The 25,490-nt window shown below is 39.6% G+C and overlaps 1 protein-coding gene across 1 annotated transcript in view; it reads left to right on the top strand.

Moving 5' to 3' along the window:
- The window catches only part of LOC107845793, a 38,100-nt gene extending 16,808 nt beyond the window's left edge, over window positions 1-21,292 (top strand). Inside the window, exon 4 of the mRNA XM_016690275.2 lies at window positions 20,690-21,292. Coding sequence (XP_016545761.1) covers window positions 20,690-20,909 — 220 coding nt within the window. The 3' untranslated portion in view covers window positions 20,910-21,292. The remainder of the gene's footprint in view (window positions 1-20,689) is intronic.
- The last annotated feature ends 4,198 nt before the right edge of the window (window positions 21,293-25,490 follow it).

Raw genomic sequence — 25,490 nt, 5'->3', positions numbered from 1 at the left:
CCTTGACACTTGAAGCATTGAAACCCCTTAGGATTGGAAACAGAATTCAATTTTCCTTCATACCTTGGAGGATGTTTTTGGACAACCCTGGTGGCCTCGAGCTGGGCAGCCATGAATGAGTTCTCTTTGAGCTCCCTCTCAACCTCTAAAGCCGTGTGGAAGATGCCATCTATGGTGCCGAATTTGTGATGTGTCATGCGAGTGGAGATGTCCTTGTTTAGCCCAACCTTGAAGTGCACGATGTCATGACTTACTTGCTCGCCTCGGTGGTCCAAGTTTCAACATCAATTGTTGAAATTCATCGTAGTAAGCCATGACACTCTTGCTCCCTTGCCTCAAATTGTATAATTTGGCAAGGAGCTCATGCCTATAAGTCTCGGGCAAGTACCTTTGCCGCATAAGGTTCTTCAACCGAAACCAAGGAGGAGGTCGTCCCCCAATCATCTCATTCCCAAACCGTTTTAACTTACTCCAACCATGTATTAACATACCCTTCAAAGTGAGCTATAGCATAACAACTTTTCTTTTCTTTGGTGAGATCATTAAGTTGGAAGATCTTGTCACAAGACGACTCCCATGCAAGGTATGCAAGGTAGGCTTCAGGATCACTCTCACCTTTGAAAACAGGAAGGCTCACTTTGATGGAATTGAGACCTACATCTCGATTTGGGTGGCCATTTCTCACTTCTCGGCCTAACTCCCTACGTCTACCCCTCATTCTTTCTTCCCTCAAGCAAACATTATCATACGACCCATAGCCATCATGTTGTCCTCCTCTACTATAGCCCTCAACATGGATGGGTCTATTTGGGTTAAGTGGAGCTTGTAGTGGCGAGATTGGATTTGGATAGTGAGGTCTTTGGTCAAGTGGAGTTTGGATGGGAGGGTTTGGGTTTGGTGGTGGTATTTGGGTTCCAAGCCCTTCTTGTTGAACTTGGTGGAGTGGAGGATGACTTGGTCTATCTATTCTCGGCTTCGGGAGTAAAGATTGGTTTGATTTGTGGCAATTGGTGGATATAGCATTTGGTGCAAGGTCTCGGGAGTATTAGTTGGGGAAATGTTTTGAGGGGTGAAAGGTCGACTCCTTTGGCTTTCCACATGTTCTAAAGTCCCACTCATTGATGCCACATCTGTATCTAATTTCTCAAGACCCACATTCAACCTAGACACATCTTGGGACATAGTTTCAAGGTGAGCCAAAATGAGATTGATGGCATTATTATCCATTGTTTGAGCATTTGAAGCCTCGGGTTCCATTTTGGTTGTACCGAAAATAGCCCTTCAAGTTACAGTCATCAAGACACCAAATCAGTCCGCAACGCACACACGACAATACAATAAAAACCTACAACACAAAACACGTTAGTTCAAAACAACCTCACTTCACTCTCATGCACTTTGTGCTTTCACACTTGATTTCACAAATGTTTGCAAGCTTGATTGTATCCCGTGCTTGAGATGTTAAGAGGTGAACTAATTGCTTATGACGACTCAAAAGAATAAAGCACACAAAGGAACGTTAACATGAAAGACGGTTTCAAGACTAACTTACAATCTAGGATTAGCTTGTAAGTTAGTAATGGAATCAACAAACGAGACTAAAGAGAGAACAAAATGAAACTAGAAGATCAAAATTTTGAGCTTAAAATTTTCGTGTGAACAGTAATTTGATGACGTGTCACTCTCCAATTGGCCGCGGGTTCAATAAATTTCAATTATCAATTTGACGATTTGGTCGCTTCTCAATTTGGAATGGATGAAATTGGTTTTGGAGGGGAAGTGTTAAGTCTTAGAACCTTTTTCAATTTCACAACAGCAACAACAAACCCAGTATATTCCCACATAGTGGGGTCTGGGGAGGGTAGTGTGTACGCAGTCCGTGCCACTACCTCTCAAGAGGTAGAGAGGCTGTTTCTGATAGACCCCCGGTTCAAGATAAAATGCAGTATGCAAATGCATCAAAAGCATAGAACACGATAAAATAACAAAGAAATGACATCCACAAAAATAATGTACATTGCCAAACGAAGGACACCAAGATCCACCTAATTACTGACTACGACTCAACCACACCCTTAGCCCTCTATCCGAATGTTTTTCCTCCATATCTTCCTATCCAGGGTCATGTCCTCAGTCAACTGTAACTTCTCCATGTTATGTTTAATCACTTCTCTCCGGTATTTCTTCGGTCTACCCCTACCCTGCTTGAAACCTTCCAAGGCCAACCTCTCACACCTACGAACTGGGGTATCCGTGCCCCTCCTCATCTCATGTCCAAACCATCTCAACTGCACTTCCCGCATTTTATCCTCCACCGATACCACTCCCACCTTCTCCCGTATTATTTCATTCCTAACCCTGTCAGCCCTTGTGAATCCACACATCCAACGTAACATTCTTATTTTCGCCACCTTCAACCTTTGAATATGAGAATTCTTAACCGGCCAACACTCCGCTCCATACAACATAGTTGGTTGGACTGCAACTCTATAGAATTTGCCTTTCAGCTTGGGGGCACCTTATTATCGCATAAAATTTTCGAAGCGAGCCTCCATTTCATCCAACTTGCCCCAATACGGTGAGAGATATCCTCATCTATCTCTCCATTCCCCTGAATGGTAGACTCGAAGTACTTAAAACTATCTCTCTTGCAAACCGCCTGAGAATCCAACTTCATTACCACCTCCTTCTCTTGCCTCGAGTCACTAAACTTGCACTCCAAGCACTCCGTCTTGGTCCTACTCAACCGGAAACCTTTAGACTCCAGGATTTGTCTGCAAACCTCTAGCTTATCATTAACCCCTTGTCGCGACTCATCAATCAAAACTATATCATTCGCGAAAAGCATACACCAAGGCACCTCGCCTTATATATTCCGCGTCAACACATCCATCACCAAAGTGAACAAAAAAGGACTAAGAGTTGATCCCTGATGCAACCCTGTCAAGACCGAAAAATGCTCAGAATCTCCTCCCACTATCCTTACCCAAGTCTTCGCCCCCTCATACATGTCCTTAATCGCTCTGATGTACACCATCGGGACCTCTCTCGCCTCCAAGCATCTCCGAAGAACCTCCCTAGGGACTTTATCATACGCCTTTTCCAAGTCAATAAACACCATGTGAAGATCCCTCTTCCTCTCTCTATACTGCTCTACCAGTCTCCGTACTAGGTGAATTGCCTCAGTCATGGAGCGACCAGGCATAACCAAATTGATTCTCCGAAATAGACACAATCTTCCTCAACCTCCGCTCCACCACCCTTTCCCAAATCTTCATCGTGTGACTCAACAACTTAATATCCCGGTAGTTGTTGCAACTTTGAATGTCACCCTTGTTCTTATATAAAGGAATCATTGTGCTCTATCTTCATGCCTCGGGCATCTTTACTGACTTAAAAATATTGTTAAACAATTTGGTCAGCCATCTTAACCCTATCCCACCAGAGAACTTTCAAAAATCCACCGGAATCTTGTCGGGCCCCATCGCCTGCCCCTTCGCATCTTGCGAATAGCCTCATTGACCTCTCCTACCTTAAAACGCCGACAAAAACCAAAGTCGCGATACTCCTCGGAGTGCTCTATCTCCCATAACACAACACCTCTGTCCCCCTCATCGTTCAAGAGCCTATGAAAATACGACTACCATCTTTTCTTAATGAGGGCGTCATCCACCAAAACTTTGCCATCCTCTCCCTTAATGCACTTCACCTGGTGCAGATCACGACCCTTTCGCTCCCTAACCTTTGCAAGCCTGAACAACCTTTTCTCCCTACCTTTCTTCTCTAACCCCTTATACACTCTCTCAAAAGCTGCTGTCTTAGCAGCCGTAACTGCTAACTTAGCCTCTTTCTTAGCCAACTTGTACTCCTCCCTGCTCACCTGCTTCTCATCTTTCTCCTTACTCAACCAACTTAGCGTAAGCCGCCTTTTTCTTCTCCACCTTCGTCTTAACCTCTTCATTCCACCACCAATCCCCTTGATACCGACCGGACTAGCCTCTCGAGACACCCAACACCTCTTTAGCAGCCTCCCTGATACAGCCAACAGCCTTATCCCACATACTATCCATGTCCCCCCTGCGCTCCCTCACCCCATCCCCTCCAATTTCGCCCCTATCTCCGTAGCACTAACTGGAGACAAACTGCCCCACCTTACTCTAGGTCGAACCTTTCCAGCCCGCCTCATCCTGCCCTTCCTGATAACCAGGTCCATCACCAGAAGTCTGTGCTGGGTCGCAAGATTCTCGCTTGGAATTAGCTTATCCTTACACAAAGCTCTATCCCCCTTCCTAAGCAACAAAAAGTCAATCTGAGTCTTGGCTACCCTACCTTAAAAAGTAACCAAGTGCTCTTCCTTTGTCGGACAGTTGGAATTCCCAACCACTAACCCAACGGCCCTCGCAAAATCCAAAAGAGCAGCTCCCTCATCATTCCTAACCCCGAACCCAAAGCCTCCATGCACATCATCGTACCCTAACGATAAAGATCCGATGTGCCCATTGAAATCCCCTCCTATAAAAATCTTCTTCGAACTAGACATGCCTCTAACCACCTCGTCCAAAACCTTCCAAAAATTCTTCTTCTCCCTCGCCTAGGCCCACTTGAGGCGCATGCGCACTGCAGATGTTCAAAGTAAACCCCCCCTCCCCAAGACCAACTTGATAGTCATAACCCTATCACTAACCCTTTTAACCTCCGCTACCTGCCCCCTAAGCTCCTCGTCCACTAAGATACCTATGCCATTCCTACGCCTATCACTACCTAAATAACACAACTTGAACCCATCCACATCCCTAGCCTTGGAACCTACCCACTTGGTCTCCTGGACACACGCAATATGCAATATTAATCTTTCTATTCTTAAGAATCTTAACCAGCTCTATCGACTTACCCTGCAGGTCCCAATGTTCCATGGCCCAACCCTCAAACTATCAACTCTCTTATCCCCTCCATTAATACCTCGCACTCCACATCTCGGACCTAACCCAACATCAGCCCCCGCACCCACCCCCAGCCCCCCAGGAGCCATAGGACATGACCCTAATCCACCATGTGCCACCCAAGCCACTACTCAACACAAAGTACAACGAAGGCTAAAAACAGCAATACCAATAAACAACTCATGCAAAGTACAAAATGCAACCAAAATTCCAGCATAACAGATGCTAGAGAAATAAAGAAATACAGAGAACTAAAAAGGAAATATACAGAAATAAAGAAATCAAGAAATAAAGAGCAAGGTTAGAATTCAGATCAAGGATAGAATTCACCAGGATATATAGAGGTGTGTCGCCGGAATCACGTCGCCTGAAACTTCGCTGGAGGATCGCCGGATTAAATCTGGTGTGGGATTTGATAAGCCGCCGTCACCACCAAAATCTGCTCCCTTCGTCGGTGTTGCTTCCTCTATTACCGCCGCAGGAGTCGGGAACGGAACCCTACACCTCCAGCGAGAGCACAACGGTTGGCCGTGTGGAAAGAGGTCGGAGGGGGGATAGGAAGACCAAGAAAAGGGAAGAGGAGAGAGAGAGAAAGAGTAGCAACCTTACCTGTTGCCGGCGATGTTACGCAGCCGGCGTCTGCTTCGCCGGAGCCGACCTAGTCACGTCAAAAGTTACGTAGAGAAGGCGCGTTGTTTGTCTGTGAACGTTAGTAGAGAGAAAAGGTAAGGAGAGAATAAAAAAAATGTAAAAAAGAATTTGCAAAGAAATCGCCTAGAGTCCAAAACCTTTTTCAATTTCAATCTTCAAAAAGGTGTGACTTTGACTTGTAGAATTCCCACAAAACAAGGCCCTTGAAATAGGGAAAGTGGTTGGAAAAGTCTATGAATTGATGGGTTCAGGTCCTCTCACCAACAAGTCTTACAACTTTATACTTCTCCTTTTTAGATCTAAAGTTCACTTTTCTTGTTTTAACAAAAGATGAAAAGTGAATAACAAGAAGAACTCACAACCACCTTCAAGAAAAACAACAAGATCCACACATCCAAGACCCAACCCGCCACAACAAACCACCAAATTTCGGCCTAGGTCTTTGTTCACAACACAACTTTAACAAGTTTAAGCCCAAATATAGATCTAGATACCTTTAGTGTTAGTGAGTCAAGAAACTAACACAAGAAACAACAATAACAACAAAAGAAACCCTAGACCTAGACCCCACAAATTTCGGCCAAGAATATAACAACAAGAAGCTCAACTTCTCGGCCAAGAACAAACACAAGAAAGATTTTTTTTTTTGATTTTTCAACTACCGAGCCCAAGATTGATTTTGTTGGAACAAAATCAACCAAAAACTCTAATACCAAATGATACAAGAGAGACAAGAAAAGGCACAAAACATACACCAAAACAGTCCACAAGTTTGAAAAATCGAGGACCCCTTTGGTGACCACTCTCGGATTCACTACCAACAACAAGAATACAAGATATAATGGTGTATTTGACACCAAAATAGCCAACCCAAACTAATGTAACGATAAGAAGAAGATGAACAACACAATAAGATTTCAACAATAGAACGATTACAAGGTTACACAACAAGAACACTATCAACGGTTACAACAAAATAAAGATAGAAAGATAGGCAAATGAAGGTATAATCTTAAGCACCCAAGAACATATGACACTCTTAGACCCTTAACACTACACACTACAATCACCTTTCTCTTACAGTTGACACAAGAGAGGCGTCCACAACCCAAGCACCAATGTATCAAGCAATGCAACACACAAGTGATTCCACACTTGTATATGGACCTAGTTATGGTTTTGGGGCTCTCTCTCTAGGAGGAGTGTTATCTTAATATCATTAAGCAACTAAAGAAATAAACCCTACAATGTTCTATTTATACTACATTACAATAATAGACAAAATGACATAAGGGCCCTTTAGTGACTAGTATGCAAAAATACTCAAAAAGTGTCATGATCATGATCATACTTGTATCATAGGCTGATTCGTTTAAGTGTGGTTAGGAAACTGAGCTTCCGAACCTATGATATAAGACATCATAGCGCAAAGAAAACGTATGCAATCAGTACTTTGAATGTACTGGTATGCGAGATGAGGTTAGGCTGAAATACATTGGTTTATGTGCATGAAATAATGACTAAATGAATAACATGAGATAACTGATGCATAAAATATGTGGAAGCTGTAAAATCTGAGAATGCATGGCCAAGCATATAACATGATTCTGAAATAGTGTGAGCTGAAATGCTAAAATCGAATAGCTGATAAGCTGTACGCTATGGTCAATGCAAACTTGAAACTGAATTCTATACTGAATACTGAACTGAGTCTGAAACTGTGGGAGCTATTATCTAACTGACATGCCCCAAATCTGAGCTGATAGGGGTCCAACCTGTGACCCCAGTTAGAAGGGTGCTAGTACCGTGCCACGGGTACTAACAATGGCTGTTGAGTCAGTCCTAAACTGGCGGGTGACCTTTGAGACCAGTCCTAAGTTGGCGGGTGATTCCTGAGAGAATGTTAGTCTTAAATTGGCGGGTGACATCTCTTAATCCTACGTTGGCTACGTAGTTCTGGAACTTAGGGACTGCTGCTAAGGACTCAGTCCTCACTGGCGCGTGCGCCCCCATCCCTAGGTTCTGAACTGACACTGATTACTGAACCGATCTTAAGTTTGACTGACATGATAACTAACTGAACTGACAATGCTCATACGTGTCTGAAACCATTCTGAAAATTCAGAGACTAAGTAAAAAAGCTAAATTTCGGGTATTCATAAATAGCAATAACAATAGGACCACATGAAAACTTTGAAACCATAGAGGGGAATCCTTGTTCAACATTCAACACTTAGGCATTTCATCAAATACATGAGGGTCATAAGTTAAAGCATGAGAATAGTTAAATCATGTGATAATAACATAATCCCAATACTAAAATCATGGGTTGAGGATGTAACATGCGAAAATCACCATTCAAACGTGCCAAGGGCAAATTCCAATGAAAACACATGGTAAACATAATTGAAATCAAAGTTCATAATAGCTTCTTGAAGATAACTCATAATAACATGTAAAATCATGGCTTTAAACTTGAAAACGGATTCTTGGACTCCATGGGTGAAAAGAACCGATGAATGAACATCACACATACCTTAATTGAAGAATTCGTGAAGATTCCTGATGGTTTTCTTGAAAACTAAGCTTGAATTTCCTTGATTTTTTTGAGGGGTTTAGGGTTTGTTCTTGAGAGAAATGCCTTCTTTTGAGAGGATTTTGTGAAGTTGGATAGAAAATTATGCTTTTGGGACCATAAATCTCGTGTTATGGACCAAATGGGTGAAGGGAAAAGACCCAATTGCCTTTGCAAAAACGGAAACAGAAGCTGGAAAAATAAGGGGCGGGCAATGAGTCGGGCGCCGCGAGCTCTGGACCAGCGGACCGCAGGCTCCCCTAGCAGTGCACTGGAGGGAGCGCCACGAGCTTATCCCGGCGTTACTAATGTTTTGGATTTCCAAACATGCCCTTACGCTTGTCCGAAAATTCCGAAACTCGCCCGAGATGCACCTATGACATCCCCGATCATGAATCAACTTTAAAATTGACATTCTAAGGCCGGGAAGGTCGAAAATAAAATTATCGAAGTGTTAGGGGCTTTAGAAATGACTAAGTCCTAACACTTAGTGAAATTTTCCAACTCTTGGACCCTTTTTTACATACAATGGTGAGCTGATTTGAGCTAGGATCTTACGGGATCTTACACATGACCCTAGTCTACCATCGACAACCGAAGCCACTACTCAGAAAGGGGAGAAAATAAGAAGGCGTGCAAATAGGTAAGGCTACAAACAAATATGTAAGACTAAAAAGAAAGGGGATCTTCAAAAAATAACAACATTTTGCAATAAAACCCACCTTTCATAGCCACATTTTATATAATTACCATTTATAGCTGCTGTATTCGATTTATGCCTGCTGTATTCGGTTTTACAGATAGTATGTATTCATATAAAATATGAATACAGTCCTTATTTAGTCGCGCCAAAAATGGAATTCAGTATTTTTAAAAAGAAAAAAATCTCAATCATGCTTATCTTGTTGAACTGAATATTTTCTTGCCTAACACTACCATTATGTTTTTTTATATTTTTTTATTCTTTGTGTTTTTCCCCTTTTTTTCTTCTTTTTACTATTTTTTCCTACTTTTATTTTTTTTGTTTCTTTCTTTTTGTTTTTTTTCTTTTTTTCTCTCTTTAATCTCTAATTGCTATTTCTCTTTCTTCTTTTCTTTTTTTCTTTGATTTTTTTTTGTACTTATTTTCTTTATTATTTTTTTTATTCTATTTTATATTTTTTGTATTTTCGAAAAATATGACTAGTCGAGTACAAGTCACGGATGATAGCGTAAATACCACAATTGTTAATCGTATTTGTAGTCACACTGCCATTTATATTTTTGTATTTATTGATACAACTATATTTGTATTTGTATTTTAAAGTTCGCACATGTATTTATATTTTATAGTTCGCATTTGTATTTGTATTTAATAATTCGTACTTGTATTTGAATTTGTTAGTTTGCGCCATCATTTATATTTTATATAATTCACATTTGTATTTTAAAGAACTATTTTGTATTTGTATTTTTATATTGGATTATATTTATATTATGATTTTATTGTGTTTGTATATTTAGATTATATTTGGATTATACTTGTATTTGTATTCTATTTTCTTCATTACCTTTTTATTTTTAAGAAATTATTTTGTATTTGTATTTGTAAGTTGATTGCATATTGTATTTAGTCGTGATTATGTACAATTTATCATTTGTATTTGTATACAAACAAGTAAGTGCATTAATTGTATTTTCGTGATTCTAAAATATATAAATATGTAATGTATCATTTGATACAAATATACCGTTTTGTATTTGTATATCAAAATTATCATTCATATTTGTAAATAAACAAATATCACTTGATACAAATACAAGGACAAACAAATGATTTTACAAATACAAATACAATATGTGTTTGTATATATTGTATTTGTATAAAAATTTGAGTTGTATTTATTTGTATAAATAAATACAACTAGTATCAATAAATACAAACAAGTATTCGTAGAAAGAAAATCAATCGTTCCTTTTCAATAATTAAAAAATACAAATGATAGTCTCACACTTGTATTTATATGTTATAGTTCGCATTTGTATTTGTATTTTATAGTTCACACTTGTATTTATATGTTATAGTTCGTATTTGAATTTGTATTTTATAGTTCGCACTTGTATTTGTATGTTATAGTTTGCATTTGTATTTGTATTTTATAGTTCGCACTTGTATTTGTGTTTGCTAGTTCGCACAAATGAAAAGAAGGAGAGAAATTGAAAAGAAAAAAAAAAGGAGAAAAATGAGAGAAAAAGGAGAAAAAAATGGAGGAAAAATACAAAAAAAAAATGAAGAAAAGGAGAAAAATGAAAAGGAAAAAAAAAGAATAAAAAATAAAAATAAAAAATAAAAAAGTGAAAAAATAAAAAATAAAGAGAAAGCAACAAAAAAAAGGAAAAGAAAAACTGAAGAAAGAAAAAACTGAAAAAGGAAAAAAAAGAAGAGAATAATAGAAAATAGAAAAAGAGAGAAAATACATGAGAAAGGCTATGAATTGTAATTAGGAATAATTAATAGGCAAGAGGGGGCTATGGATTGTAATTAATTGAAAATTAGGTTTTAAGTGGTAATAAAAGCCCAATAGTGGCTAATCCAGGTAATTTTCCCTAAAAGAAACAATGGTAATAACGAAGGAAATCAGTTATGCTGTGCAACTAAATTCTAAGAAAACAAACACAAATCTACAGGAAAGAATCAAGAATCGACAGCCTATGCTAAAAGCAATAAAACAAAGATACTATAACGTATGTCTTGATAAACAACAAACACTGGCAAGAACTATACTACCAACAAGAAATCTGGCAGGCTATAGAAAATGAGTAATCAAGGATAAAAGACAGAAATGGGCAAGAAACAGTGAAGTAAATTCAATGCATATACTAGGAGAAAATAAAGATATAGGGGTAGAAATCACCGGGATTTGGGCTTGAGCTATTTTTCTTGCTAGCTTTGTTTTATTCTGGAAAATTGGTGTAGAAATTGGTTGCTGGAGTCTTGTTTTTCTCCAAGAATCTGAAAGAGTACGCCTGAAGTCTGATGGTGTTGCTGCCGGCGAGGTGTGACACTGCCGGGTCTGCAATGGTACAGCCACCGCTGGTGGTATGCTGGCGATCCACGGGTCGAACTCGCCGGGTCTGCTCTGAACCTATCTGGTCTTTACCAGTTCTGTTTCAGGCTGGACCAGCCACACTTTTTGGCAAAATCCGTGCTGGCGGTGGTTGGATCTGTGATGAAAGAGAAGGCAAAAAGAAAGGGGGAAGACGGGAGAGTAAGAGCGAGGGTGATGCTTACCTGTTAGATGGAAATTTTAAAGGTCGCCGGTGAGTTAGGTCACCAGCAGGAGAGAGAGAAGGCAGTCCAGCGAAGGCCGGTAGTCGGAGTAATGTGAAAAGAGGGAGAAAGTCCAAGACCTTAACTCTTCTCATTAAATGTCTAGTACGTTCTCTACCCATTCATACCAAGTATCACTACCCTCCTGACATTTGATTGTATCATGAGACTTGAATCCTGCATTGTAGAATAGCATATTCTTATCTACCCGGTTCGTTCCGGCCATGCTGCTGGCAAAGAAGAGTAGAACCTAATGAAACAGTAATCGCAGAATGTAAAACTGGTAACTGTTTCCTCAAATTCAAGACGGTCAAAAGAAGGCGGCAGAGCTTTCTCAAAGAACATTTCCAATCCAATTTTAGATTTTCTGCAGCAGTAAATTACTGGTGAAGTCCACACAATATACCCTTTGGTCGGCAAGCTGGCAAGACAACCTTCACCAGCTTCAGCGCTATTCTATATATTAGTGATATATACTTGAAGTGTGCATACAAATAGAGGTTTAGATAATTCTTACACCTTTCACCTTTTCGAGATCTAAGCCATTTAATGCTCTTAGTTGAACTACCATGTCATCTGTTTCCTTTTTTAACTTTATAACAAGGTCCACTCTGTAATCTGATACTTCTATATGCGATTATTGACGGTGTGTTTTGAAACAAAATTATTAAGCTTGTGCTGATCATAATTGAAAAGACCTAAAGGGGGTTTACTAATAAGATGAGCAACCCTGCCGCATAGAACCAGAACTACAGCTGCTTTATCCATCTGGATCAGCGAGCAAGTTGAAGGTGCCATTTACTAGGGCGCAGCTGTTGGATCCAGCGAGGAGCATAATTTGGTTTGGTTGGTTGGTTGCTGTAAGATTTTGAGATGAGACATAAGATGTTGAACATGACAGAAAGGTGAAGATTTAGAGAACTTCACCTTTTATTAGTCAACAGTTTGAGAAGGATGAACATAAAAAATCACTAACCACCAAAATCTATAGCATCCATGTAAACTGCCTGAAGCATTTGCATGTATAGCTTGTTGTAGCAGAACTGTTGAGTATTGTTCTCTTTTATATTTTTGCCAACCCATTGCAGAAAACCAAAAAAAAAAAAACGAACACAAAGAAGAATCTCAGTTGTGTCTATCTAGCTATTAAGAACTCTCACCTGTATTTTTTCTGCGGGCAACCCACCTGCCCAGAAAAAGGGGCATGGAGGGGAGAGAGATGGATTGATTCAAGCTGTTAAGTCTATATAATTTCTTGCTATCTTGAATAATTACTTCACTCAAGTTTTTCATTTCCCCCGTCAGTTGTACCAAGTGCACTTTCCGTTTTAATGCTTTACCTGTGTTATAAGACTGATATATTGATATGATAAAAACTTGGAATACACGAAACACACTCCAAATCAGTCCACTAATCTTAAGGATCCGAGGACCTTTTTGGAGGCCACTCTCGGATTCACTACGACAACAACAATACGAGATAACAATGGTGTATTTGACACCAAAACAACCACCACAAACTACCAAAGAGAGTATCAAGATAACAAGATGAAGAACAAGATGAACAATAACACAATGGAAACAACAACACACGGTTTTGACTAGAACAACAACAAAGAGTACAAGAAATGTAAAGATAGATAGATAGACAGAGTGAAGGTATAATCTTAAGAACCCAAGAGCCTATTCCACTCTTGGACCCTTAACACTACTCACTACTAATACCTATCTCTTCGGAGAGCACAAAAGAAACCTCAACCTCCTCTAGCACCCAACGCTCCAAGCATGAATCCAACACGAATAATTCCACACTCAAGTTGGAAATCCTAGTTACAATGTTTTTCGGCCAAGAGGCCTTTCTCATAACAGAGAAATGTTGTTCAAGTGTTACAACTTTCAATATCAATAATCATCTCAGACTAAAACCCTAAGAGGTTCTATATATAGTGTATTACAAAATAGAATACAAAATGACCAAAATACCCCTCAAGGGCGAGGTGCCCATCAAGTGTAACTAAGGAGCTGTTTTTAGTGCATTTAGGCCTTCTTTTACACTTCACTTGTGCACTTCCTTGGACGGATTCAATATGCACTCGTTCTCGTCCATCCTTGTGGTCGTACTCGTATCATCCTCCCCTTCTTGAAAAGGATTCGACCTCGAATCCGTACCTTGCAAATCGAGAGAAGACAAACGAGTACACATCCTCATGACATAAGGGGTTGGTTAGCAAAAATAACACATTAACATGCCATGCTGAGGCGGGAAAAGTTTGAAGTATAGCCACAGGTCCTTTTTTTAATCATGAAAAGATTAGTACAATTGCTACAAAGGAAGTGACTCGGACAAGCATCAAGACAAAAGGAAAATAGGCCGAGAGTCATCCTTTCTTACCCTAAGATGGTACCGGGATCAAATGGAAGAATTAGCCAAGGGCCTAAGCCGAAGCTAGCCCTTCCTTCCCTTAGAATGTCACTCCCACATTCACACACAAAAACCATTTTCATACACATGATCTCTATGAACAATACTAATTGTAATGCTTTTACCACACAAGATGTTCAAAGAGTCATGCGCATTATCAAGATCAATTCTATAGTCACCATCACTAACTTGCGAATTTTTAAGCACTTCATTCACATGCTCAAGTAGTGAACTACATTTAAGAGTAAATTGATCATCATGAACACCAAGAGTACTACCAAGAGTATTCATTTCTGAGACTACACATTCCTTGCCCATAAGAGTACTATCATCTTCCAAGAAGAGATTTCCATCTTTAGGAGGAATTTGTCACACCATAGTGGGTTAGCATATCGGCTATAGATAGCCTTCAAGGCAAGCAATACCATCATTTTCACCACTAGGTTCATTAGGAGTGTTTATATCATCTTCAAACAAAGCATTAAACCTAAAGAGAGCATGATCTATCTCACAGACAGATTTGGAACTAGCAAGTGCTTCACTCTCTATAAGTTCACTATCAAGTACCAAAAATGTTTCAATCTCCTCTTTACCTTGGTGTGGGTCGGGGCAGCCCACCTCTTCCTTCGGGAAGCTCTCGGCACAAGGTGTTTGGACAAGGGAAGTTGGATTTTGTGGGATAAGTATAGGTAGCAATTGGCATAGCCTTTCCACGTGCCATTTCATTTCTTCAATATCATCGTTGATGCAATCAAACGTGGCATCAAGATTAGTGGCAGCCATGGTACCTAAAGCAAAGGACAACAACAAACAACAAAACAAACTTGTTAGCTCAAAATGCCTCACCACACTCTCACTCTTGGTTTTACCTCACACTTGGTTTCACAAGTGTTGAACGCCGGCTATTACTTCGTGAGTGATTGAGGGATGAGTCTATCTTTGCCCGGAATAGGTTTTCGTTTGAGTTGACTCAAAAGAAAATTTGTTTACGGACTTGAACCAACAAGACACAACGAATTCACAAAAGAGAAAAAAAAGCACACAACAAACGCTAAACACGAATGAACGAACACAAAGACTAACTAACAATCTAGTAGATGGGTACTAGTTTGCAAATTAGTAGTGGAACCAACAAACGAAACTACGGAATAATAAAAAGAAACTAAGAAAATCTGAAATTTAAGCTCGAAAATTGGATGTGTGAACAGTAACTTTGATGACGTAGCAGCCACGTATTGGTTGCGGTTTCTACAATTTTTATTTTTCAAAGTCTCTTGACCAATTTTTACTTTGGATTGGTGGAATTTGTTTTAAGGAGGGAAGAATAAGTCTTGGAGCCTTTTTTCAAGTTTCAAATTTCAAGACTTGACTTTTGTAGTACTTTTCCTTAAAACATGGACCCTTGTTTCATGAGAAAGTGGTTGACAAGTGATGTAAAGTCTTTGGTGGTTGGGGGTCTTTCAAGACTAACAATTACTTACACCTCTTTCCTTTACCTTTTAGGATCTATCATTCACTTTATGTTAACAAGGTGATGAATATGGTGAAGAACTTCAAGAACACAATAACCACAGCAAGAACAACCAACAACATTCTCCCAAGAACAACAACATGTTCCAACGCCCAATTCCACAACAACAAGACCAACAATAAAACCACCAACAAACGACAAAGTTTCTTTGGTGTTGGATTTTCGATTTTAACACTAGATGAAGGTTGTGATGAACAACAAGTACACAACAACAACCACCAAGATCAGCAACGACACCAACCAACGCCCAACAACAAGGTCACAACATGGTCAAGTTAGAACAACAACTTCAACTCACGGTCACTTCTTGTTCACAACAAAAACATCAATTTTTAAAGCTCAAATCTAGATATTGACTCAATGTGTTAGTGAGGAACAAAACTAACACTTAGAGACAACAAGGATAAGTAAAAATCTGGGCCAAGACACAACAAAAACACAATTTTTGGCAAAGAACACAAAATGGACAGATTGTTCTTTTTCTGGAATTTTCAGATTTCAACTTTTTTTTTTTTTTCAAGTGAGCTAGCCCAAGATTTGATCTTGTAGGAACAAGATCAAGCCATGCTTTGATACCAAATGATACGATAAAAACTTGGAATACACGAAACACACTCCAAATCAGTCCACTAATCTTAAGGACCCGTGGACCTTTTTAGAGACCAGTCTCGGATTCACTACGACAACAACAATATGAGATAACAATGGTGTATTTGACACTAAAACAGCCAGCACAAACTAACAAAGAGAGTATCAAGATAACAAGATGAAGAACAAGATGAACAATAACATAATGGAAACAACAACACGGTTTTGACTAGAACAACAACAAAGAGTACAAGAAATGTAAAGATAGATAGATAGACAAAGTGAAGGTATAATCTTAAGAACCCAAGAGCCTATTCCACTCTTGGACCCTTAACACTACACACTACAAATACCTATCTCTTCGGTCAGCACAAGAGAGACCTCAACCTCCTCTAACATCCAACGTTCCTAGCATGAATCCAACACGAATGATTCCACACTCAAGTTGGAAATCCTAGTTACAATGTTTTTTGGCCAAGAGGCCTTTCTCACAAGAGAGAAATGTTGTTCAAGTGTTACAACTTTCAATATCAATAATCATCTCAGACTAAAAACCCTAAGAGGTTCTATATATAGTGTATTAAAAATAAAATACAAAATGACCAAAATACCCCTCAAGGGTGAGGTGCCCATCAAGTGTAACATAGGGGCTGTTTTTAGTGCATTTAGGCCCTCTTTTACACTTCACTTGTGCACTTTCTTGGACGGATTCAATATGCACTAGTTCTCGTCCATCCTCGTGGTCGTACTCGTATCATTTATGATGCAGTTTATGTTATCAATTTAAGTGAATCTCACTCAACTTTAAATGTTTTTCCATAGTTCAGCTTTTAATGTATCTCTATCTTATTAAGCGGTTCAGCTTTTATTGAAGGGGAACCTTGGAGTAACAGGTAAAGTTGCTGCCATGTGACCTGGGAGTCACGGGTTCAACCATGGAAACAACCTCTTGCAGAAATGCAAGGCAAGACTGCGTACAATAAACCCTTGTGGTTCGGCCCTTCTCCGGACCTCGCACAAAGCGGGAGCTTTAGTGCCCTTCACCCCCCCCCCCACCACCACCACCACATTTTTTAAAGCTTATGAAGTGGTGATGATATAAGATTTTATTTTTCTGTTCTTAAGCTAGAAATGTCCTGCTCCTGTTTACACTTTGGACTCTTAGCACCAAAAGATATTAGTCAAGGAAAACGGAAAACAAAGTTCAAGCTTGATGGTTGGGCTGAATCTCTAGTAAACCAAGGCTTAGTTCCTTTATGTAGTTCTGTAGTAGATAAAATTGGAACCAAATTTTTGGTTGAACAACTCATAGAGCAGAAGCTACTGATTTTGGAAGAAGTGTTTTTGTTTGTTTTCCCCTGTGGTGTATATAAAGATTATCTATGGCTGGCACACAGATAGAGCTCAGGAAAACATATATACAAAACCATTTGATTCATAATATCTTAAGATATCCTATCATGAAAAAAAAGGCTTATTATCTTAATAGAAAGGCTTAAAACGCCTTCTTTGATTAAAATAAAGAAAAAAAAATATAACTGGAAGATTTGTTTTTCCTTTTTGTCACTTATCTATCCTTTACTTACAGATAGGTAATATATTTTAGTGATTTAAGTGTCTATTCTTATGTGGTACCTGCCGCTCAAAAACATCATGAGCTTAAGCGTCCCATATTAACTATGGTGCTTATGCTTCATGTTGGAGTCCTACATCGGTGGGTTAAAGGGTCCTTGATTTCCTTATATGGTCTTGGGCAATCCTCCCCTCATGAGCTAAGCTTTTGAGGTTGAGTTAGGCCCAAGGTTCATTTCTTTATCATGGTATCAGAGCCTCTACAATCTTGGTAGAGAATCAAAGAGCTTCTGCTGCCGGCGGGCGGCTATAACCCATATATGCCGTCCGTCCGACCAATGATCATATTGGCAAAACTTGGCTCTGATACCATGATACCATGATAAAGAAATGGACCTTGGGCCTTATTCAACCTTAAAAGCTTAGCTTATGAGGGGAGATTGCCCAACACCATATAAAGAGACCTTGGGTCTAACTCAACCTCAAAAGCTTAGCTTATGAGGGGAGATTGCCCAAGACCATATAAGGAGACCAAAGACCTTTTAACCCACTGATGTGGGACTCCAACTCCCCCTGCACGCCCAGGATTGGACATTTAAAGCGTGGACAATATAAGATGGGGGGCCCAACATCGGAAACAAATGAATTGGATGGGTTTGGCTCTGATGCCATGTGAGAAATACAACAACAAACCTAACTTATTCCCACATAGTGAGGTTTGGGGAGGGTAAGATGTACTCAGTCCATACCACTACCTCCAGAGAAGTAGCAAGGCTGTTTCCGATAGATCCCCGGCTCAAGACAGGGAATAGTAATCAACTCCAAACAAAAAGATGACAATACATAAATACGCTAATTACAAAAGAACAGTGAACAGAGGAATAGTAAACAAAGAAGAGTAAGCAATCGTAATACAGCATGCAACAAGGTAGCAAAACAGGCTTAATATACCCACCAAGTAAAGCCCTACCCTACCTACCCAACTTGGCGAGCGCCTTCTAACCTAATACGCGTCCTTTAGATCTTCCTGTCTAGGGTCTTGTCCTCAGTAAGCTGTAACTGCTCCATGTCCCGCCTAATCACCTCTCTCCAGTATTTCTTCGGCCTACCTCTACATTTCCTAAAGCCATCCAAAGCAAGCCTTTCACACCTACGAATCGGTGCATTGGCCCTCCTCATCACATGCCCAAACTATCTCAATCTTCCTTCCTGCATCTTATCCTCCACCAAAGCCACTCCCGCCTTCTCCCGAATAATCTCATTCTGAACTCTATCACCCCTAGTAAGTCCACACATCCAACGCAACATTCTCATTTCCGCCACCTTCATTTTTTGGATGTGAGAGTTCTTTACTGGCCAACACTCCGTACCATACAGCATGGCCGGATGGACTGCCAGCCTGTAGAATTTGCCTTTAAACTTTAGGGGCACCTTCTTATTACACAACACTCCCGGGGCAAGTTTCCACTTTATCCATCCTGCCCCAATACGGTGAGAGACATCCTCATCAATCTCGCCATTCCCGTGAATCATAGATCCAAGATACTTAAAACTATCCCTCTTACAAACCGCCTGAGAATCCAACCTTACTACCACCTCGTCTTCCTCCTTCGAGCCATTAAACTTACATTCCAAATATTCGGTCTTGCTCTTACTCAACTTGAACCCTTTAGACTCAAGGGTCTGTCTCCACACCTCTAATTTATCATTCACCCCCCCGAGTCTCATCAATCAAAACCACATCATCTGCAAAAAGCATACACCAGGGCACCTCTCCTTGTATACGTCGCGTCAACACATTCATCACCAAAGCAAACAAAAACGGGCTAAGAGTAGATCCCTGATGCAACCCTGTCAAGACGGGGATATGTTCTGAATCGCCTTCCGTCATCCTCACCTGGGTCTTAGCTTCATCATACATGTCCTTGATTGCTCTGATATATGTCACCGGGACCCCACTCACCTCCAAGCATCTCCAAAGGACTTCCCTAGGGACTTTGTCGTATGCTTTCTCCAAGTCGATAAACACCATGTGCAGGTCCTTCCTTTCTCTGTACTGTTCCACCAGTCTCCGCACCAGGTGAATTGTCTCCGTCGTCGAGCGCCCGGGCATAAATTCAAATTGGTTCTCCGAAATAGACACTATCCTCCTCAACCTCAACTCGACCAGTCTCTCCCAAATCTTCATAGTGTGACTCAATAACTTAATACCCTTATAGTTGTTGCAACTCTGAATGTCACCCTTATTCTTATACAGAGGTATCATATCGAGCATTTTCGCCGACTTGAAAATGCCGTTAAATAAATCAGTCAACCACCTCAAATCAGCCTCACCAGCGAACTTCCAAAAATCCACGGGAATCTCATCAGGCCCCATCGCGCTACTCCTTCGCATCCTGCGAATGGCCTCTCTGACCTCCTCCACCTTAAAACGTCTACAATACCTAAAATCACGACACTCCTCTGATTGCTCCAGCTCCCCTAACACAATTACTCTATCCCCTTCATCATTTAAGAGCCTATGAAAATACGACTGCCATCTTTTCTTAAATAAGAGAAAAATATTATTGAATTATTGTAACTACATTATTACATTCAGTTCCTATTTATAGACACTACATTCCAATTCTTTTCCTAATAGGACACTACATTACAATTCCTTTCCAAGTAGAATTCTATATGCTATTTCTATTCCTACTCATATTCTAACACTTCCCAAACCAAAAGATGACGTACAATATATGTCAAGAAGTGAACTCATAATGTGTATAACCTGGTTCACCCTTTTGGGGTTGGTAGTGATGAATTTGGGCGTAGACCATCATGCATTAGCTTGATTTTTGCCATGACAACGTTTTGAATTTCATTATACACACACACATGTTAGAACCATACCTCTTTTTATGATAATCTCACCTAGTATATATTAGTTCTTTTTTAGAGACTGATGAATGAACTTTTATTTTTCATTCCCATTAGGATGTGGTGAGGTCTAAACATCTTTTTGTGACAATGCCATTATGTATGCTAGTTCTTTTTACAGAGGATACGGATTGCAATTTATTTACAAATCTTTTTGATTAAATGCATCTTGTATTAGGATGTGCTTGAGGTGTGGAATTCCCAAAACATATACTCACACGAGAGGGATGGTGTGCCCAGCATGTGGTGTTCTCCCTGTAAACCCTGACGAAGAACCAGTCAAGAAGAAGGGGTCTACCGTCAAAGACAAGGAGAAGAGTAAGAGGATGAAGGGGCAATCATCCCATGCAACATGGAAAAGTGAGACAGAAATGCATCTCCGCCAACAATTTGATTAGTCAAGTCAAACAAGTTGGTCCAAAATATATGTAGGTCCTCCGCTAGCATAATCGATCAACTCTCTACTTGTAGAAGCTCTACTCAGCTGATGTGAACTGGGAATTATGCGGTAATCTGGCTAAAGTGCAATCTGTGATGTAGATTTTGGTCGGCCTTGAAGCCAAGGTTGGCCCACTTTGTACTTCTGCCTCTTTTGTTCTTTTTTCTCATGTTTCGACAGAACTTTGGTTTTTAATGCTTCTTGTTTGGAAGAAGTCGTGCACTCAACACGAGTCAGGATCTTTGGTCGTCTTCTACTGGTGACTTGATTATACATCACGTAAGGATCAATTTGCAACTTAACGATGTTTGTATAAAATTGCATGTTTTTTTAGCCTTCAAATTTGCTGGTTGAATATATGCTTACTGGGGCATAAGTTCTATAAAAATTGAAGTCACGTCGGGATATAACTTGTGGGATATTATGATATGAAAATATGAACTTTATATCATGTGACAAAATTGTTTGTTATGGGGGCAAAGTGACTGGGCAAAAGTGCAAATGACCTGGTTTGCTTATGATCAGTGTCACACCGGTCCACGGATCAAGAAAGCAAATGGAATGTAAAGTTTTAGGATCGGGAAATGGAGAGGTTTCAACCAAATGCCCCTTGGTAAGATTGTCCAATATTTATCTATTCTATACGCTCGCTGGCTAGCTAATAAAAAATGAGTGCTTGCTGAGTTGATTTCACCAACGGTCATTAGTCTGCTGAACTTGTCACAAAACTGTTCTTATCACTTAAAAATAAGTGAACTTTTCTTACCTATACCAAAATGCTCAAATAATCCGACGACTGATACCTCAAGTCAAAATGGACATGTAGCATAGAAGAAGGATGAGAAGCAGAACTCAGAATGGAGATGAGCGGTGCAGAGTTTGCCAAAGCATAGTCACAATTTGTCTAAATCTTATTGCTTCACCAATGTGGATCCCTTTCACGACCACTTGTGGAATATTTAATGGAATATTGGGCTGCTTTGCTAATACAGTTTGATACAAGCCAAAACCCGGAAAGAGAAATAAAGTATGAAACTAAAGGAAATCGATAGAGTCGAAGTGTGAAAGATAAAGGAAAGAAAATAAAGATTGATAATAAGACACGAAACAGGAAATAGTAAGCAAATCAAAGGTATATTAAACCAATGATACTCAAACCATAAATCCTACAATATGCACTCTATTTTTACGAAGACTTCGAGGATGATTGAATCTCCTTGCAATCCACATTTCCAAAATAAAGATTCAACGAAAGCTTTACCGTGCTCTCAATGCTCTCAAGGAGACACAAGTCTGAATACCAAAGTCTTTAGGAGGCTTTATGTTCGGCTTCGGTGAGTCAGCTGTACTTTCACCATGCCCTGCGTATATTCATCCACATGGGAGCAATAAAACCACCTTACATTTGCAGCTATGTAATGGGCAATCAAAATACAAAACCGACGTTGATGCACACAAGGTGTTTGATGAGTTGTCTTAAAAAGGGACTGGTACTTCCCACTATTATGAATGCTTATTCTATTATGAAAGTGATGGTGAGATTCTCGACAATAAGCATAGCATGGACGTTGGCAATTTGACACAAAATTTCAATACTCACTGATAGAATCTATAGTGACAAACCTCCATTAAATTGATGAGTTTCAATAGAAAATCAAGAAGATTCTTATCGAGGAATAAGAATCCAAGAATGAGCCTAAGAACGAGTCCATGAATTGTGAGAAGAATGGGGTAAGTACTACATGTATTTCATGTTTAAGTCTAAGCCTAAAAGGAAGAAGATTGGGCTCACGGGGATTTTGATTAAATTTGAAAATTCTTTCTTATTTCCTTAGGGGAGAATTTTGGTATTATTTTTACGTGCTTTCCTAGTTTAATGTTTCCTAGTTAGATTTTATTTGTTATTTTCATAAAAGTAGATCCTAATCCTATGTTGTTTGAGATAGTTTCCCCCCGATATTGATAAGAATCTAGCTACGGAAATAATAATCTAGCCACGGAATCTAAGGATAATCAACAAGTGATAGAAGATAAATAGATTGACACATGAAAATAGAAGAAATTAAGAACTAATGAGTGTTTCAAACTAAAAACCTCCTTAATCTAATAGATTCAAGCACCAAGTCTCTCACGTGGACCCAGAGGGATTCAACGCCCTCAAAACCCTTATTTTTAAACAAACATTCAATACAAGTTCGCCAATTACACTCTCAAGTACAAAGTTCATTCAATATTCAAGAAAAGCTAATGAAAATAACCCTAGGAGTTTTTGTTTATAGTTCCTACAAAGCCCCAAAAGTGACCTTGACAATAAAGAAATTAGAACCCACGAGATCGCTATTCTGTCCAGCTGGGACAGCTAGTCAAGGTGGGATAGTCAGTCCCACCATCAGTCACCCTTAACCAGTGAGCTATGTCTTGGGCTTCTTGGGACGACTCTAGGGACGACCAGTCACCAAGTTGGTGGGCCGTTGCACCTCTAGTTGCTCCAAAACAGTGAAGCCTAATGTATTTTTTATTATTTTGGCTTCCCAATTCAATCGTTGACACATGGCATCCCTTGGTAGGCATCAAAACAAGCTCCAACATCTCCTTTTGGTGAACATATCTTGCAAACCTTATAGCTCTTTACCTTGACTCGTAGTGAATGGTTTCGAGGGCCTTTGGCTTGTATTATCCTCTCCATCTTGAGAAGAATTTAACCTCAAATTCACGTGTTCATAATCTTTTAGCACATCAAGGGGTGAAAGATCACATATGTTGAAGGTGTTGTGCACTTGATATTTTGGAGGAAGATCAATCTTGTAAGCATTATCATTTATCCTTTTAAGCACTTGGAAGGGGCCAGCTTCTCGAGGCATCAACTTATCTTTTCTTTAGGTTGGGAATCGATCCTTCCGAAGATGTACACACACCCAATCACCCGATTCAAGAACAAGCTTTATTCGCCCTTTGTTTACTCTTCTTGCCACTTCTTAATTCTTCTTTTCAAGGTGAAGCCTCACCTTCTCATGTAGCTTCTTCATTGCTTCCGCCCTTTGGTTCTAAGCTTATCACATTATCACTAGATAAAAGAGTGAGATCTAAGGAGGAAAGAGGGTTGAAAACATAAACACATTCAAAGGGAATCATACCAATAGTCGAATGAATAACACGATTATAAGCAAATTCGACTAAGGGTAGATGATCTTCCCAAGAGGCCATTTACCCTTAACCACAGAACATAGCATAGAACCCAAGATTCTATTTATCACTTTCATTTGACCATTGATTTGTGGGTGGCACAATGTTGAGAAAATAAATTTGGTGCCAAGCCTACCTCGCAATGTCCTTCAAAAGTGACTAAGGAACTTGGAGTCTCTATCACTAACAATGGTCCTAGGAATCCCATGAAATTTGAAAACATGCTTAACAAACAAAGATTCTACATTAGGTGCATCCTCACTCTTATGACATGGGATGAAGTAGGCCATTTTGAGAACTGGTCAATCACAACAAAGATGCTATCCCTACCTCTCCTTATCCTAAGTAATTCCAAAAAAAAATCCATAAAAACGTTAAGCCATGGGCGTAGGAGAGTAGGTAGTGGGGGTATACAATCCATGAGGGAGAATGCGTGATTTGACACTTGCACAATCCATGCATTGGCCACAAATTCTAGCAACATCATTATGCATCTTCGGCCAATAGAATTGTTCCTCTAGGATTTGAAGGGTATTTTCAATTCCAAAGTGACCCATCATACCACCATCGTGTGCCTATCCCACAATTAACTCTCTCTAAGAGTTAGGGAGCACACACAACTTTTTTCCTTTGAACAAGAAACCACCAAACTTGGACTAAGGGTATAAAAGCCTTATCCCTTATTCACCTTTCCATACTCTATTCCTCACAATCTTGAAAGATTGGAGCAAATGTGGGGTCCTTGGGATACATTGCCTTTAGATACTCAAAACCCATCAACTTAGAAGATAATGTAGAGATTAACACATGCTTCCTAGACAAAGCATCGGCTACCATATTTTTCTTTGCCTTATTTTATTGAATTACATAAGGGGAAGTCTCTAGGAACTCAATCCATTTGACATGAATTTTCTTCAATTTATCTTGGAATCGAAGGTGCTTTAATGATTCATGGTTGGTTCGGATCACAAACTCCTTGTGCCACATATAATGTTGCCAATTACGCGATGCTCTAATCAAGATGTATAACTCTAGATCATAAGTGAAATAATTTAGAGTTGCACCCTTGAGATTTTCACTAAAGTAGGCAATAAGTTTATGATCTTGCATTAAGACGATACTTATGCCTACCTTACTTGCATCACATTCAATCTCAAATATTTTATCTAAATTGGGTAATTACAACAAGGGGGCGGAGCTAAGCATAACCTTCAAAGCTTCAAATGCATTGACTTTCTCATCACCCATTTAAAAGGCTTGCTCATCACCCATTTAAGACGGTTTGTATTATTACTAGATACTCTTGTACTAACTCTACCATGTTGTGGGATGGATTTCTGTACTGTTGATTTGCCCT

Source organism: Capsicum annuum, chromosome 10 (genome assembly GCF_002878395.1).
Source record: "Capsicum annuum cultivar UCD-10X-F1 chromosome 10, UCD10Xv1.1, whole genome shotgun sequence".
NCBI classification, from domain to species: domain Eukaryota; kingdom Viridiplantae; phylum Streptophyta; class Magnoliopsida; order Solanales; family Solanaceae; genus Capsicum; species Capsicum annuum.
Note: the sequence above shows the minus strand (reverse complement) of the source record. Positions and strands in the feature narration are given on the sequence as shown.